Source organism: Echinops telfairi, unplaced genomic scaffold (genome assembly GCF_000313985.2).
Source record: "Echinops telfairi isolate 266 unplaced genomic scaffold, ASM31398v2 ScPeMD7_18;HRSCAF=68, whole genome shotgun sequence".
NCBI lineage: Eukaryota > Metazoa > Chordata > Mammalia > Afrosoricida > Tenrecidae > Echinops > Echinops telfairi.
Window position 1 is genome coordinate 97,410,130 of NW_022103915.1, and position 17,144 is coordinate 97,427,273.

Sequence of the window (17,144 nt, forward strand, 5' to 3'; positions counted from 1 at the left end):
TCTCAGGTTTAAAATATTCATTGCATTCTTTTTCAGGTTTTCTGATTTTCTATTGAGAACGTCTGTCTTCCATTGATTTCAAGTGTCTACCTTTATCTCATTGGCACATGGTTGAGATGCCCACAACAAAACCCGTTCCCAGCAAGCCAATTCTCACTCACCAACCCTTTATAGGGTCCCAAGACTTTACATTTTTTATAGGCGCAAACAGCCTCTTATTTCTCTCTCAGAGTGGCTGTTGGGTTTGAACCGCCAGTCTTGAGGTTAGCAGTTGAAATTTTCAGCATTTGAATCATCTTGTGGTTGACAATTGTTGATTGTCTTTTTCATTGAGAAATGTTCACATTTCCTTGGTTCTTTGTGTGTCAAATACGTTTGCCTCGTATCCTGAACTTTTGAGTATTTTGTGTTGACAGTCTGAGTCCTGTTGATAGTCTCTGGAGAATGTGGGTGCGTCCACTTAGCCTTCAGATGTCACCTTTCTTTCTTGCCTTACGTAGGTCCCAATGTCAGATCCGTTTTTAATTTTTTCTATGTTGTTTTGGGCCTGTGCCGTATGTGTCCTGATCAGGTTAGGGATAAGTCTGGGACTTGGGCAGGGAGTTACCTCATGGGTTAGTTTTCAAAGCCTTTCTCTGCTGCTGTGGTCTGCCTTGTGTACACATAGCTCAGAAGTGGACCCAGGCCTTGTGCCAATTCATGCCTAGAAGGAGGAGGCTGTCTTCTCCAGCTCATTCCTTGGTAGTAGTGTTCTCACACTCTGGCTCCCGGAGCCCCCCTTTTCCAGCCCTTTGGCCAGAGAAACGATGTTCCTCTCGGAGCCAGGCTCCCATGCTACCATTGCAGCAGTCTAAGACCAGGAGAGAAGAGGGAGAAAAACAATAACAAAAACCAGACAGGAGCCCAACCTTACTTGGTGTGCTTCTTTAGGCTTTGACTCTTCTCCACACTCTTACCTATTTTTATTTTTTAGAGTTCTCAGTGAGGTGGTTTGTTTTTGCTTTTTGGTCTGAAATTTTAAATTGTGATGGGTGGGAAAGAGTCTGTAGTGATGCTACTCTTTATTCTGTAAGTTTCCCATCAAAACATGGTGGGGAAAACTCTGATCTTAATAATAAATTATATAATCTTAGCCATCCTAATTAGATCTTCAAATCAACCTAATGGCGAAACTCAGAGAATTTATCACTGGTTATTAAATCAAATTTAAACTCTTCAAAGTATCGCCATCAAGTCCATTCTGAGTCCTGGTGGCCTCGCGAGACAGAGTGGGACTACTGCACAGGACTGTCCCAAGGACTGTAATCTTCTTCCAGGAAGCCCACTGCCATCTCTCTCCTACGTTGCAGCTGATGGGTGTAAACCTTTTGGTTGACAGTCAAGTGCTTTTATCATAGACCTTTTAAAGGGGGCTAAAAAGGTTCTAGCCAGAACGTCCTCTGATTTCAAGGTATATATATATTTTCCCCTCGAGAATAAAAACTTTCTTTAGGGTATTTCTTTTCCTTGCCCTGCTTCTTTGTGTTTTGTCTATTTTCACAAACTAGAAAATTTAAATCCAACGACTAGTAGTCATCTCACCAACGGTGAATTCTTTTACTTTAGACAATTCCAGGCGCGAGTATCTCGACAGACTCTGTTGACACTGGAGAAAGAAGAGGAGGAAGAAAGTTTTGAACCTTCTGCACCACAGCGAAGCACTCTGGCTGATTTAAAAAGCAAAGGGAAAAAGACAGCAAGAGCTCCTATCAACCGTGTAGGGGGTGCTCTCAGGGGTGAGTTTGGTCAGTGTCTCAGGGCAGAGTTGTTAAATGGAAACTCTTAGTTTCAGGTGGTAGACAAGTTAGAAAAGGAGCTAACGCTTAAATATATATACAGTGAACCCTCGTTTATCGCGATTAATCGGTTCTAGACCCTACCGTGATAAATGAAATTCCGTGAAGTAGGATTCCTTATTTGTAAATCAAATATTTTTGTAGTTAGAGCATAGAGGACATGAAAAAACACCCTTTAGTCACCATTACACTCGTATTACCCAATTTATTAAACGAAAAAGGGAAAATACAGTAAAACATTTTGGACGTTACAATTATCATTTATTATTTATGGCATCTAGTTTACAGTATTACATATTTCACATACAGTATTATCATACATAGTTCTTACAAATACTGTAATCAATAGCCTATGAAATGACTTAAGGGATGTACTCTACAGGTGGGTCGCCGTCTTTTTCCTCTGAAGGAGCGGGTGTAGGCAGTGGGTGCTGTTACGCAAAAACCGCGATAGAGTGAAGCCGCGGAAGTCGAAGCCCGAAGTGGCGAGGGTTCACTGTATGTGTGTGTGTGTGTACTGTCCTAGTTTTCTGGGTACTAGGTAGCAAAAAGAAGAGTCTAAGGAGAGCTAAATTACAATGTTCAGTAAAACCAAAATGTGTCAGCAAAACCTGGTATGTAGGAAGTATCAACATTTTCTGGGATTACGGGTTGTTAAATAAGTAACATTATGATAAATATATTGTATTTAAAGAATGTTAAAAAGCAAAGTTGTCCCTTGAAGACTGACCCAACCCATGGCATTTTGATATTTTCAATAGCTTTGTATGCATTTGAAAGCTAGACAATATGTTAGGCTGGGTTCTGTGGAGAAGCAAAACCAGTGAGACACACACACACACACACATTATATTTAAAAAATGGTTCACACAGTTGTAGATTTCGTCAAGGTGAGTCCAGGTCCAAGTCCAAGAGTCAGATGTTAAGAAGCTGGAGGCCTCTCCTGACTCATAGCTTTGAGGGTCAATGAACCTCAATTAAGCTTGTCAGAAACACCACAGGTTGGTGGCTGTAGAGGCAGATGAACCCAAGATCAACAGCTCATGTCTATGATCGGAAAGGTAAACTAATCCAAGGTTGGCTGGTCAGATAGTAGCTGCAGGTAGCTCCTAGAATTAGAAGGCAATATGGCAAGCCATTGGTTCAAGTCCAAAGAACCAGAAATTGATGAGCCAGATGCAGGCTCCAGACCCAGCAAAAAGCAAGCAAGTGTGCCCGCATTGTCCACTTACACAGTAAATAGATCACACTCCCAAGACAACGTCCTTTGAGTTGCATCAAGGGCTGTGACGTAGGTAAGGGGGTTGCATTCCACTGTGATCTTAGAACTGCATGGATCCTCACAGCAGAGCTCTTTGTGGAGCTGGTTCTGTTGTGTTGGGTCACATTATAAGGGATTACCACTGGGAATCCTGGCCCAGCTAAATTGACACAAAACCTAGTAATCACAATGGAAGGAAGACGGAAGAAGATTTGATGGCTTTGAATTATGGGATTAACAAATATTGATTGGATTGCCAGAAAAATGAACAGATTTGTCTTGCAAGATATACAGCCAGTATCCTATGCCCTTAGAAGCAAGGCTATTGAGACTGTCTCACATACTTTGGACATGTTATCAGGAGGGAACTAGTCCTTGGAGAAAGACATCATGTTTGGTAAAGCAGAAAAGGAGCAAGACTCTCCACAAGATGGAATGACATAGTGGCTGTGGCAGTAGCTGTGAGGATGGTGATGTGATTGGAGGACGTTGAAGGTACTTAGATAGGGTCACTGTGCGTGGGAACCTGACAACAATTCAAAGAAGAGAGGTCAGAATATAGTAGGTATTAACCAGACATGCACCAGGGCCCCAGAGAATGGTGTTCACATGGTTAAGGATTTCTTGTGTCTTTGGGGACCAAAAGTTGAAATCTTGATACACCCAAAGATGATCAGCAATAAACTTTAGTTAATTAAGTTTTTAACTAAATAGACATGTTTTGTCTCTCCCTCCTTCTCCGGTGTCAGTCTGGTTTGGGAGCTGAATGGACTCGCCAGCATGTTGCTTGGCACATCTGGAGTTAAGCCCCAGAGGGACACAGAGGGATGTTTACCCGCATTGCGTTGAAGCCCTGTAACAGACAGCACTTCTGTTGACGGGGCTGACTTGTGTTCGGATTCTCATCTACATTGAGAGGAAATCTGACACTGGCAGGTGGAGACTTAGATTAGGTTAGTTTCTGATAAAAACGAACAATATTAAAATGATGACTGAAAGAAGATGTAGAATTTGTTGGGAAATCTTTTAATAACCGTCGAGAGGGGAAGAGAAAGGGAAAGGCAGTGCTAGAGTTAAAGTAACTAACAGAATGGGTAAAACATGACTAATTGGTTGTTTAAGAGGTTTTTTAAAAAAACTATTAAAATTTTTCTTTGATTCTATGGTAGTTGTTCTTGACTTAGGGAAGACTAAATATAACTTATCTGGTTGATAATTAAAGTTTTTATTTGAAGTTTTTACTTCTTTTAGCCTCGAGCCAGAACAGAGGACTCCAAATTGCAGCTCCTCAACAGATGCTTACTAATTCTAGAATTACTGTTTTCGATGAAAATGCTGACCTGGCTTCTACAGCCGAGTTGTGTAAGCCTGCAGTCCAGCCATGGGTGGCACCCCCTGTGGCCAGGGCTAAAGAGAACGAGCTGCAGGCTGGCCCGTGGAACACAGGCAGACCCTTGGAACAGAGGGTGAGTATCCCAGACCCACGTGCTTGCCAGCATAGCCAAACTGCAGGCAGAGAGTACAGAAGTGTTTGTAGCGTCTCTTTTCATTCCTCTTGAAATTTCAGACCTGGTCTGTAGATTGAGAACGTCAGACCGTAGTGATTCTAATTTTCTTTATCATCACAGCCTCGTGGCAGTACAGCTTCCGTGGCAGCTGTGCCCTCTGTGCTTCCCAGTTTTACCCCCTATGTGGAAGAGACTGCACAACAACCAGTTATGTGAGTTCAATTACAAAATAATTTAAAAGTGGACATTTTCTTTTCCTCTTTTGACCATGAGGATTTAAAAAAAAATGTTTTTATAAGGGGCTCATACAACTCTTATCACAATCCATACACACATCAATTGTGTAAAGCACATTTGTACATTCATTGCCCTCATCATTCTCAAAACATTTGCTCTCCACTTAAGCCCCTGACATCAGCCCATTTTTTCCCCTCCCTCCCCGCTCCTCCTCCCTCATGAGCCCTTGATAATTTATTAATTATTATTTTGTCGTGTCTTGCCCTCTGACGTCTCCCTTCATCCACTTTTCTGTTGTCCATCCCCCAGAAAAGTGGACAATTTTGAGAGTGAACAGAAGTGCCCACCCTCGTTCCAGAAAGTGGGTTTTTTTTATCAGCATGACATTAACCAGACCAAGTTCTGTTTCCTTTATGTCTGTATTCCTTTGAGTTTTCCAGGGTTGAATAGTCTAATAAGATAGTCACCGTGTTCTACCTTTGTTACTGACAATAATTCGAAATTGTTGTTATTTCCCTCTCATCCAGCTCTTTCATTTTGGACATTGCCCTTCCCCTCCTCCCCGTGTGTGTTTTTATTTGTAAGGAAACATGATTCTTCATGATTAGGTAAGCAGGCACTCTCTAGACGCAGTCTGATATCTGACACTGCTCAGTTCTACACGTTTGCTTTTGCGTCCCGTGAGGGTTTTTCAGGAGCCGGGGTGTGTTGTGGTTGCGAGTTGGACGGCTATGCCCGTCATCGGCAGTTTGAAACCACCAGCTTCCAGAAACAGTGGCAGTCTGGTAATCCGCAGGGCTCGCTGTGAGTCGTCATTGGCTCCATGGCAGTGACTGGTTTGGTTTTGGTGTTGTAAGTTTCTTGTCACTCTTCCAGAGCCCCTACAGGTGAGGTGTGGTACAGGAGTGCAAAATAAGATTCTGAACAAGTCTCTTGATAGGAGCTCAACTCACAGGATCGCCTTCAGAAATTTATGGACATACTATGGACATTCTTTTTGCTGACCTAATTATTTTGGCAAAATAGGAATTGTATAAAAAATAGGTTGTTGAAAACATTGAGCTTTATTTCTATTTTATTTCAACTACATTCATGGTATCTTTGACCTCTTTCTAGCGTTTTTCTTTAGATGTGCTTTCCTTTTTTTTTTAATCATTGAGGACTCATGCAACTCTTCATCACAATGCATCCATCCATCCATCCATTGTATCAAGCACATTTGTGCATTTGTTGCCATCATCATTCTCAAAACATTTTTTTTCTACTTGAGCCCTTGGTATCAGCTCCTCACTTTTTTCCCCTCCCCTCACGAACCCTTGATAATTTATAATTTATTATTATAATTTTCATGTCTTACACTGACCGATGTCTCCCATCACCCACTTTTCTTTGTCTCTCCCTCAGGGAGGGGGTTATATGTAGATCATTGTGATCAGTTCCTACCTTTTCCCCCACCTTCCCCTTATCCTCCTGGTATCACTACTCTCATCATTAGTCTCGAGGGGTTTATCTGTCCTGGATTCCCTGTGTTTCCAGCTCTTATCTGTACCAGTGTACATGCTCTGGTCTAGCCAGATTTGTAACGTAGAATTGGGATCATGATAGTGGAAGGGAGGAAGGATTGTGCTTTTCTTAATGATGTCTAGAAGCTCTTCATAGATAAGAAAATTAGCTAAAATCTATGATATAAATTGAAAATATTTTCCGCTGGTCACTTTTCTTTTTACTTTGTATAGTGGTAACCATTATATATGTTAAATTCTTGTGTAGTCATTTTTGCCTTCTGTGTCCCCTTTGTTCTTTGCTGGGTTTATTGTAGCCTAACAACTTTCCCTATTTACAGTAAAAAATGGTGTGGGGACAGCGCCTGACTTCATCTAACTTCACAGGGGCAAGTGTCAAGATCAACAGCTTCAGCCACTCAAGACAGATTACTGTGAGGCAGAGGCCAGACGTGCCTCCACCCTCCCGCCATTTTACCAGTTCTCACCCCAGTCACCCCTCGGTAGCACTTTCTGCTTCTTTGCTGGGTGCATGAGTTCATGCAATGATGACAGAACTCACAGATGATACTTGCCGTTTGGGAATTTATTAGGGAAACAACAGGTTACAATTCAGCATCAGTAACTACTCAGGATACACTTCCTTAGTCAGGACAGCCTGGCTTGTAGGCTTGCCCAGGGCCCGTGGCCCTTTAGTCTCTGCTCTGCTCAGCCTAGTGTTGCAAAACTATTTTAGCCCAAAGGCACCTGACTCTGCCAGTAAACTTTGACCCTAACGCATTCAGCTCTAGTTCTCTGGGTTGGCAAACTTCACCCCACTCTGCTGGCAGGCCCGCTGCCTGAGGCACTCGGCTGCTCAGTGTTGCTTCTGCTGCTGCTGGTTCTCGTCCCTGCTTCTCACTGCCTCACACCAGCTCTGACGTCACAGCTCCTGCTTTCCAGCTCCGGGATCAGCAGTTCTCAACTTGTGGGTCGTGACCCCTTGGGGGTCAAATGACCCTTTCACAGGGGTCGCCCGATTCACAACAAAATGACCGTGATGAAGTAGCAACGAAAGTAGTTTTTATGGTTGGGGGGCCACCACGTGCGGAACTGTATCAAAGGGTTGTGGCATTAGGAAGGTTGAGACTCACTGGCCTGCATGGAGGGAAGTTGTCAGCTCAAAGACCCAGGGTCCAAAGGACACTGTCCACTCCTGGCCCTTCTTTCTTGGTGATTGTGAGGTCCTCCTTTCCACCTCTAGGATGGCTCATATTAAAACTAGTGAGATGACAAAGCTGGCCAATCCCCTCCTTAGCCTCCCATCCATCCACCTTATTTGCATGGTTCTATCCTCCAAAGAGTGCCACATACCTTATTTACATTATTAGCAAGCTATCCAGTCCCCACAATCCGGTCAACCACAAGGCTTTCACATCTGATAGCCCTACCATCCATTTGGTGGGAGTTACAAAGGCCTTATCTATCTAGAACCTTACTGCACCACACCTGGCTTCCAGTTTCACCCTGCCCCGCCCATTCTCCATGCATCTCTATAATGCAAAACTGAGCAGTCATTTCCCTGATCAGATAGGGAAATAAACCCTATAATAAACCCTGGAATCTTGAAGGTAACCAAGCGGCCATCAAGCTCAGAAGCAACAAAGCCCACATGGAAAAAGCACACCAGCCTATGCAACCACGAGGTGTCGAAGGGATCAGGTGTAAGGCATCATCAGAACAAAAAATCTTACCATAGTGAACGATGGGGGGAGTGTGGAGTGGAGATCCAAAGCCCATTAGTAGGCCACTGGAGATCCCCTTGCAGAGGGGTCTCGGGGAGGAGAGGAGCCAGTCAGGGTGCGATGTAACAATGATGAGAAATACAACCTTTCTCTAGTTCCTAAAGGTTTCCTCCCCGCTCCCACTACCATGACTCAAATTCTATCTTGCAAGACTGGCTAGACCAGAGGAGGTACACTGGTACAGATAGGAACTGAAAATACAGGGAATCCAGGATGGATGAGCCCTATAGGACCAGTGGTGTGAGTGGCAAAACAGGGAGGGTAAAGGGAGAATGGGTAGGAAAGAGGGAACTGATTACATGGAACTGTGTGTGACCTCCTCCCTGGGGGACAGACAACCGAAAAGTGGATGAAGGGAGAAGTCGGACAGGGCAAGATATGACAAAATACCGATTTGTAAACTATCAAGGGCTCATGCGGGAGGGGGGAGCGGGGAGGGAGGGGGAAAATGAGGACCTAATGTCGGGGGTTTAAATGGAGAGAAAATGTTTTGTGAAATGATGTACAAATACGCTTTACACAATTGATGTGTGTATGGATTGGGATAACAGTTGTATGAGCCCCTAATAAAATGTTTAAAAAAAAACAAAAAAAAAGAAAACCCTGGAATAACCCTAAGCCTCTTAACCATAATTATAGAACCCTTCATGATTTGACCTCTGCTAACATCTGCAGTCTTCTCCCCTCTATGGAGTCACACTGAGCTATTCTTAATGTCTGAACTTGTCTACAATAATCTCTCAGCTCTCCCCCTGGCTAATTCTTAAAGGGATGTTATCCTTTCCAGAGACCTTTTGTGAAGTGAAGTGTTTCCTGTCACTCATCCATTCTGCCTTAGCTGTGCTTGTATTCAGTATCACTGTTTGCCTCCTGTCACGGCCCTGCTTGTTCCTTCTCACTCCCTTTCCTCCCCACTCAAGAGCAACCTCCTTTGGATAGGGACTGTCCCTCCAGCTCTAACTTCGTACTAAGCACAGAGTAGGCACTTGAGTAAGTATATTCAATTAAATGCATGTTCATTGAATGATTATGTGGATGAAATGAACTACTTCTGGAAATAAATTTTATGTAGTGAAGTTGCAGAGAGTATTTAAATAACTAATTAAATACACAACTTAGTTTGGATGCCAAGAAGTATGCCTGTTTTATTATCCTTAATTTTAAGTTGCTTCTTATAGAATTTTAAACTGAATTTTTAAAATGTTTAATTGTGATTTAAGTGGAAATTTATAGAGCCAATCAGTATTTCATTCAACAATTCGTACATTGTTTTGAAGAGATAGAAATAAAAATAAACTTTATTTTTAAACATAAGCTTCATTAAGGTCAAAGCACTTTTATAAGCAATGATATCAGTCATGTAGTCTATCCCTAAATAAATGAGGTCTTCGAATTAGTGGAGCATCCCTCGCACATATTTTGTTACATGAAGTAACAACACTCATCCTAGTTCCTCCCCTTGTTTCTCATGTCCATTTGTCTGCCTTTTCTGTGCGTCCTGCCATGGCTCTGGCCAGATGTCTCCTTTGGATGTCATGGGTTGATCTAAGTAGTCTGTACCATCTACTGTTACTGTTCACCTTACACGGATGAGTTCACTTCCTGGCTTGCAGGTGACTTGGTGCCCTCCTCTCTAGCAGACCAGTACGCCTGGTCTTCTTTAATTTTGAGCTTTCTTCCTATTGTCATCCCTTTCGGAGCAGGTGGCCTCTGAGTGTGGAGGCTGGTATTTGTTTGGGCCATTTTTATCTTATTTAGGATTAATTTTATATTTATGGAAAAGTTGCAAAGTTAAAATAAGAGACTTTCTTATACCTTTTATCTGTTTTCCCTTAATGTTAACATTTTACATAAGTGTAATATATTTGTCATGCTTAGAAACTGACAGTACTAAGAAATTGACATTAATGCAACACTGTAAACTAAAGTCTAGACTTCATTTGGATTTCACTAGTTTTTCTACCTGGGTTCTTTCTCTGTTCTTAGTTAAGGCAAATGGAAGAAATGATGTAAAAGAGTTCAACAGAAAATTTCAAAGGGGAGTTCAAGAAGACAAAGTAAAGCATTTTAATGAAATGAACAAAGACCTAGAGTTAGAAAAGGAAGAACTTGCTCAGCATATTTTAAACTGAAAGAACGTTAACAATTCAAGCCTCAGGTTGCAACATTGAAAGACTTATGGGCAAAATACTGAATGAGGTAGGAAAGATCAAAAGAAGATGGAAGGAATACACAGTCCCTATACCAAAAAGTAGTTGACAGCCAGCCATTTCCAGAGGTAGCATATGAACAAGAACCAATACCACTTAAAGGAAGAGGTCCAAGATACACTGAAAGCCTTAGCGAAATACAAGGCTCCACGAAGTGATGAGATACCAGCTGAAGTGTTTCAACAACTGCTGAAGCGCTGGAAGCACTCCCTGGTCTATACCAAGAATTTGGAAAACAACTATCTGACTGGCTGGAAGAGATCCATATTTGTGCCCATTCCAAAGAAAGGTGGCCCAACAGAATGCACACATTGTGGAACAATATCATTGATTTATCACATGCAAATAATAATTTGCTTAAGATCACCCAACAGACGGTTGTAGCAGTGCGTTGACAGGTAACTGCCAGAGGTTCAGGCCAAATTCAGAAGAGGATGTGGAACAAGGGATATCATTGCTGATGTCAGATGAATCTTGGCTAAAACAGAGAATACCAGAAAGCTGCTTATTGGGGTTCATTGACTATGAAAAGGCAATCAACTGTGCAGATCATAACAAACTATGGATAGCCTTGAGAAGAATGGGGGTTCCAGAGCACTCGTGTTCATGCGGGACCTACGTGTACATGGACTAAGAGGCAGTTGTGAGAACAGAAAAGGCCATACTCAGTGGTTTAAAATCAGGAAAGGTGTGTGTCAGGGTTGTATCTTCTCACCATACTTAGTCAATCTCTATGCTGAGCAAATAATCAGAAGCTGGCTTATATGAAGAAGGATGTGGTCTCAGGATAGGAGGAAGGCTTATTTGATATGTAGATGACAACCTTGCTTACTGAAAGTGAGGAGGCATGAGGGAGGGGGGGGCGGGGAGGGAGGGGAAAAATGAGGACCTAATGCCGGGGGCTTAAGTGGAGAGGAAATGTTTTGAGAATGATGAGGGCAATGAATGTACAAATGCGCTTTACACAATTGATGTATGTATGGATTGTGATAAGAGTTGTATGAGCTCCTAATAAAATGATTAAAAAATAATACTTAAAAAAAGTGAGGAGGCCTTGAAGCACTTGATGAAGATCAATGAATGTACAAATGCGCTTTACACAATTGATGTATGTATGGATTGTGATAAGAGTTGTATGAGCTCTTAATAAAATGATTAAAAAATAATACTTAAAAAAAGTGAGGAGGCCTTGAAGCACTTGATGAAGATCAAGGATTGCAGCCTTCAGTATGGATTACAACTCTAGAAAAGACAAAAATCATCACCACTGGACCAACAGGTAACAGCATGATAAATGGAGGAAAGATGGAAATTGTCATTCATCCTTTGGGATCCATAATCAATGCTAAGCAAATGCTGCATTGCATGGGGGTAAATCTGCTGCACAAAGGCCCCTAAAGTATGGAAGAGAAGGATGTCACTTTGAGGACTAAGGTAGGCCTGACCCAAGCCATGGTGTTTTCAGTTGTCTCATATGCATGTGAAAGGACATGCTTGGTCAAGTAGAGGGACAGTGAAAAAGAGGAAGGCCCTGACAAGATGGATTGACACAACAGTTGCAACAATGGGTTCACACACAAGATACCTTCCATGGGACTGGAAGCACAGGGCCCGGCTTTGTTTCAGTCTGTTGTACATAGGGTCTCTGTGAGTTAAACCGACTTAGCCGCACCTGACAACAATACCACATTGCATTTAGCAAGCTCAATTCTCTGTGTACATTATTCCCTCTATTTTTATTAGTTTGTTTTAGCTCTTTGTTAATTGGTTGAAGATTCTACTCAATATCTCATCCATATTGTTGCAAGTCATTTATTATAAGCCCTACAATGTGGCACCACTCATTCCACTTACACCCTGCTCTTGTTTCCATTCTCCTCTTCCCCCTAACTCTTCCTGCCTTTTCGAACTTTGTCCTGGGCAAGTGCTCCTTCTCAGGTGTTCCAAGGAGTGTATGCCTGCCCAGTGCTGTTGGTCACTATGCAGACCTGTCCATTGTTTGGCTGAAAATAAACCACAGGTGTGAGTGAGTTCAGTTCTCCTAAGAGGTGACCACAGCCATCGTCTGTGTCTCCATAACTTCTTTCTTTTAAAATCATTTTATTGGGGGCTCTTACAGCTCTTATAATATTCCATACCTCAATTGTGTCAAGCATATTTGTACATATGTTGCCATCATCATTTTCTAAACATTTACTTTCTATTTGAACCCTTGGTATCAGATCCCTTGACAAATTATAAATTATGGTTTTCATATCTTACACTGACCACTGTCTCCCTTCACCCTCCTTTCTGTTGTTCATTCCCCTGTGGAGGGGATTATGCATCAATCATTGCGATCAGTTCCCCTTCTCCCCACCTTCACCCTACGCTCCTGGTATCGCTACTCCCAGTTCTGTTACTGAGGGGTTATCTGACTTGGATTCCATGTGTCGTGAGCTCGTCTCTGTACCAGTGTACATGCTCCGGTCTAGCCAGAACTGAAAGGCGGTGTTATGGTCATGATAGTGTGTGTGTGTGTGTGTGTGTGTGTGTGTGTGGAAACCTCAAGGAACCAGAGAATATTGTGTGTTTCATCAGTGCTATACTACCCCCTGGTTGACTCATCTCTTCCTTGTGACCCTTCTGTGAGGGGATGTCCTATTGTCTATAGATGGGTTTGGGGTCTCAGCAACGACCCCACTGGTTCTCAACAATATGTTTTTCTTTGTTTTGTTTGGGGTCTTCTGGAGCTTGTTACCTGATTCTGTCGACACCTCATGATCACACAGGCTGGTGTGCTTCTTTCATGTGAGCTTGTTGCTTCTCTGCCCAGATGACTGCTTGTTTAACATCAATCCTTAAGACCCCAGATACTATGTCTTTTGATAGCCGGGCACCATCCATTTTATCACATTTGCTTATGCACCTAGTTTGTCTTCAGCAATCGTGTCGGGAGGGTGAGCAACACAGAATGCCAGGTTGTTAGAACAACGTTTTCTCGTGTTGAGGGAAGGCTTGAGCAGAGGCCCAAAGTCTGCCCACTTCCTCAATGTATTGCCATATATTACACACACATCCATATATACACGTGTATAAGCTGAGTTTTTCAGCACATTTAAAAAAAATCATTTTATTGGGGCCTCGTACAACTCTTATCACAATTCATACATCCATTGTCAGCACATTTTTACTGCAGTTTTTGTGGCAACATTAGGTGCATCGGCTGATATTTGGGTCGGCTTATACTCGAGTGTATACGGTATATATGCCAATACCTCAATTTTTATGAATTACTATATTTACATAAGTGCACACCTATGTTTACACCTCACCTATAGCTTTGCTTCTTAGATCTTCTGTTTCCTTTACCTTCCTCCTGCCCCACCATCACACCGGCCCTTCTTCTGCCTCTTAGTAATTCCTCTCAGCTAGGTTGCTGTTGCTCCAACACCACCGGGATCTCTGTCCTCCTTGTTGCTGTTAATTCCCTAGTTGTTCCCGTCTGTAGTGTTGTTTGCGCACCGCTCCTTTGTCCCTGCCTCCTTCCCTCCCACCCAGGTCCTTCTCCTTGCGCTTGCTTCCCAGGCCTATCTCATATTGGTAGGGAAAACAACAATAACAGAGACAAAACAAAAAGAAAACAAAAGATTGAGTAAATTTTTTTTAAAGTTAAAAACATAATTAAAAAAAAAAAGATTGAATAAAAGGAAGAAAAAGGAAAAAGTTTAGATAATTCCAGGTCTGTCCACTGACCTTTATGACCATTGCCCCACTGGTCCTGGGGGTTTCTGGGAACTGCCCCTCCTAGCCTCAAGTCTATTTTTAGGGCTCCTCAGGGGTTTTGTGGCTTTGCTTTGATTCCGTTGCTGGTCTGTTATGTTCCCTTCTTGATTCGCCCCACCGTTGGGGTGATCAGACCAGACACACTCCCCGCCATGTGTCCCCAGTATTGTCTTCTGTCATGGTGTGCTCCAGCGAGGGGACATCATGTCTCGAGCTGTTGTCCGCCCTACAGTCCTCTCTGTGCCGTAGCAGCTCCGTGCAGGGACGTCATCCTCAGGGCTTGGTGTGTCAGGATGGGGTCTAGTCCCGCACTCTTTTTCCTACTGGGGTTACTTCTGTATGGATATACCAGGCCGGCCCCTCTCCCCAACCTGTAGGTTTAGTGTTGTCCTCTGTAGTACATATTTTTTGGGGGGTTCGGGCACAGGTATCAATTTGGCTCTGCCTGGGGCCGGCCCTGTAGACCTCTCTGATCATAAGTTGCTCCATGTGGTTACATTGTCCTCAAGGTTTGGTGTGCCGTGGTGGGGTCTGCACTCACACTCCCATTTCGGTGGAGACATCAGCAATACTCCCCGCTCTGGCTGGATTGGTGCCTTACTCCCCCAGTACCATTGTATCCCTTTCCCCCCCCACCCCTTCTTCTTTATATTGGAATGATATGTACATCCTTGGGCTTGGTCTGTGCGATTCTCAGTGCTTTTTAGTGACGCATAGTACTCCATTGTGTGTATGTGCCAGAGTTTTCTAATCCACTCGTCTATCTATGGAGACGTGGATTGTTTCCAATTCTTAGCTATTGTGAATTGCGCCACAATACACATTGGAGCTCACGCTTGGTCTTGGTCTGTTTCTTAACTCTTTCTGGGTATATGCCCAGTAGAGGGATTGCTGGGTCATAAGGTAACTCAATTTCCATTTGCTTTAAATATCGCCAGATGGCTTCCCACAGGGGCTGTGCATATCTACACGACCACCAGCAGTGGAGGAGAGTTCCTATCTTGCCACATCCCCTCCAACATTTGTTGCTCTTTGATTTGGGCTATCCTCAAGGGTGGTATCTCATAGCTGTTTTAATTTGCATTTCCCTGATGGCTAATAATCAGGAGCATTTTCTCATATGTTTACTGGCCATTCAGGTCTCCTCCCTAGTGAAACTTCTGTTCAGGACTTTTGTCCACTTCCTCAGGGGGTTAACTGGTTTCCTCTTTTTGCAGGCTAGGAGGGTGTCATAGATTTTAGCAATAAGCCCTGTGTCTGTTGTGTCGTTGTTAAAAGTCCTCTTCCAGTCTGGATTTTCTCACACTCTTGGTGTGAAGTCATTTGATGCACACAGGTGTTTTATCTGTAGTATATCCCACTTTTCGATTTCAGCTTCGTCTGTCTGTGTTGTGTGTACCCTTTCCTATTGCAGTTAGCCAAGGTTCTTAGGTTTGTCCCCATTCCTTTGTTGATGGTCCTGATTATTTGGGGTTTTACTCTGGGTCTGTGATCCACCTTGAGTTTATTCTTGTGCATGGGGTGAGATAAGGGTCTTGTTTCATTTTTCTACAGCTGGATCTCCATTGTTTCCAGTGCCACTTGTTAAAGAGGGCATCCACCTCCCACTTGATGCTTTTGGGGCCCTTGTCGAAGATCAGTTGTGTATATGGTGATGATTTTATTTCTGGGTGTTCTGTTCTTTTCCATTGGTCTGAGTATCTGTCATTATTCCAGGTCCATGCTGTTTTGACCACTGTAGCTGTATAGTAGGTGTTAAAGTCAGGTAAGGCTAGCTCTTCGACTTTGTCCTTCTTCTTAAGGAATTCTCTGCTAATTCTGGGTTTCTTCCCTCTCCATATGAAATTGGTGGTCAGTTTTTCCAATTCTTTGAAGAAGGTTGTTGATATTTGAATCAGGATAGCGTCAAATTTATATAGTGCCTTGGCTAAGATTGACATCTTTACTATATTGAGTCTTCTGATCCATGAGCATGGGTTATTTATTCTTCCATTTGTGGAGGTCACTTTTGGTTTCCTATAGTAAGGTCCTGTAGTTTTCCTTTTATAAGTCTTTTGGGTTTTTTGGTTAGGTATATCCCTAAATATTGCAGTTTGTTCTTGGCTGTTGTGAAGGGTACTGCCTTCTTGATCTCCTTGGTGGCCTTGTCTGATGTATTTAGCAAACCAGTAGAGTTCTGTTTGTTGATCTTGTATCCCTTGATGCTTCCACATTCCTCTTTCTTTGCCAGTGCTCCTGTTGTGGAGTTTTGGGTGTTTTCAATGTATAGAATCACGTTGTCTGCAAATAGCAATAGTTTCACTTCCTCCTGTCCCAGATGGATACCTTTGATGTCCTTCCGCTGCCTCATGTTGTTAGTTGGGACCTCCAGTACAATGTTGAAAAGAAGTGGGGACAAGGGGCATCCTTGTCTGGTCCCTTTTTTCAATGGGATTGCATACCTTTTTTACAGTATAAATTGTCTAGTTTTAAAACTCTTATAATAATAATTCATTTTGCATAGCTGTTTCAATTTAGAAAACATAAATACCAAAACAGATGACTGCTGTTTATTTGTTGTGCTATTTATGAGGTGCATGAAATAGATCTGCATATCAGACCACTCTAACCAGTTTCCAGTCTTAGTTGTCACCGATTGAGCTGTCGATCTGAGTTTTCTGGCTGCTCCTGTCTGCCAGTTCTGTAGAACTCCGTGTCCTTTCTGTGCTCTCAATCATCCATAAAGCTGCTGGTCTGACTCTCCTTTCCTTCAAATGTGTACATTGCTTTAATTACTAAGTATTTAATTTATTCCTTATTTTTAAGCTTTGAGTAGACTTGTTATATAAGTAACAAACACTGGAAGCCAAAATTTGAGGTGTAACTACAAAATAAAGGAATCGAACTCTGGTGGAAATCCAATTATTGCATCTCACCTTTTTTAGTGCCCTCTTTTTTTTTCTTTTTTTAAATTCTTATTTACTTATTTATTATTATTATTTTATTGGGGGCTTGTACAATTCTCATCACAATCCATACATCCATCCATTGTGTCAAGCACAT

The 17,144-nt window shown here is 42.6% G+C and overlaps 1 protein-coding gene across 2 annotated transcripts in view; it reads left to right on the forward strand.

The window, feature by feature from the left end:
• BUB1B (BUB1 mitotic checkpoint serine/threonine kinase B) overlaps positions 1-17,144 on the forward strand; it is a 72,974-nt gene that overhangs the window by 19,416 nt on the left and 36,414 nt on the right. For both annotated transcript variants that reach the window (XM_004712749.3, XM_045287998.1), the window contains exons 6-8: positions 1,606-1,775; positions 4,348-4,562; positions 4,725-4,816. In XM_004712749.3, the coding sequence (XP_004712806.3) occupies positions 1,606-1,775; positions 4,348-4,562; positions 4,725-4,816 (477 nt within the window). The remainder of the gene's footprint in view (positions 1-1,605; positions 1,776-4,347; positions 4,563-4,724; positions 4,817-17,144) is intronic.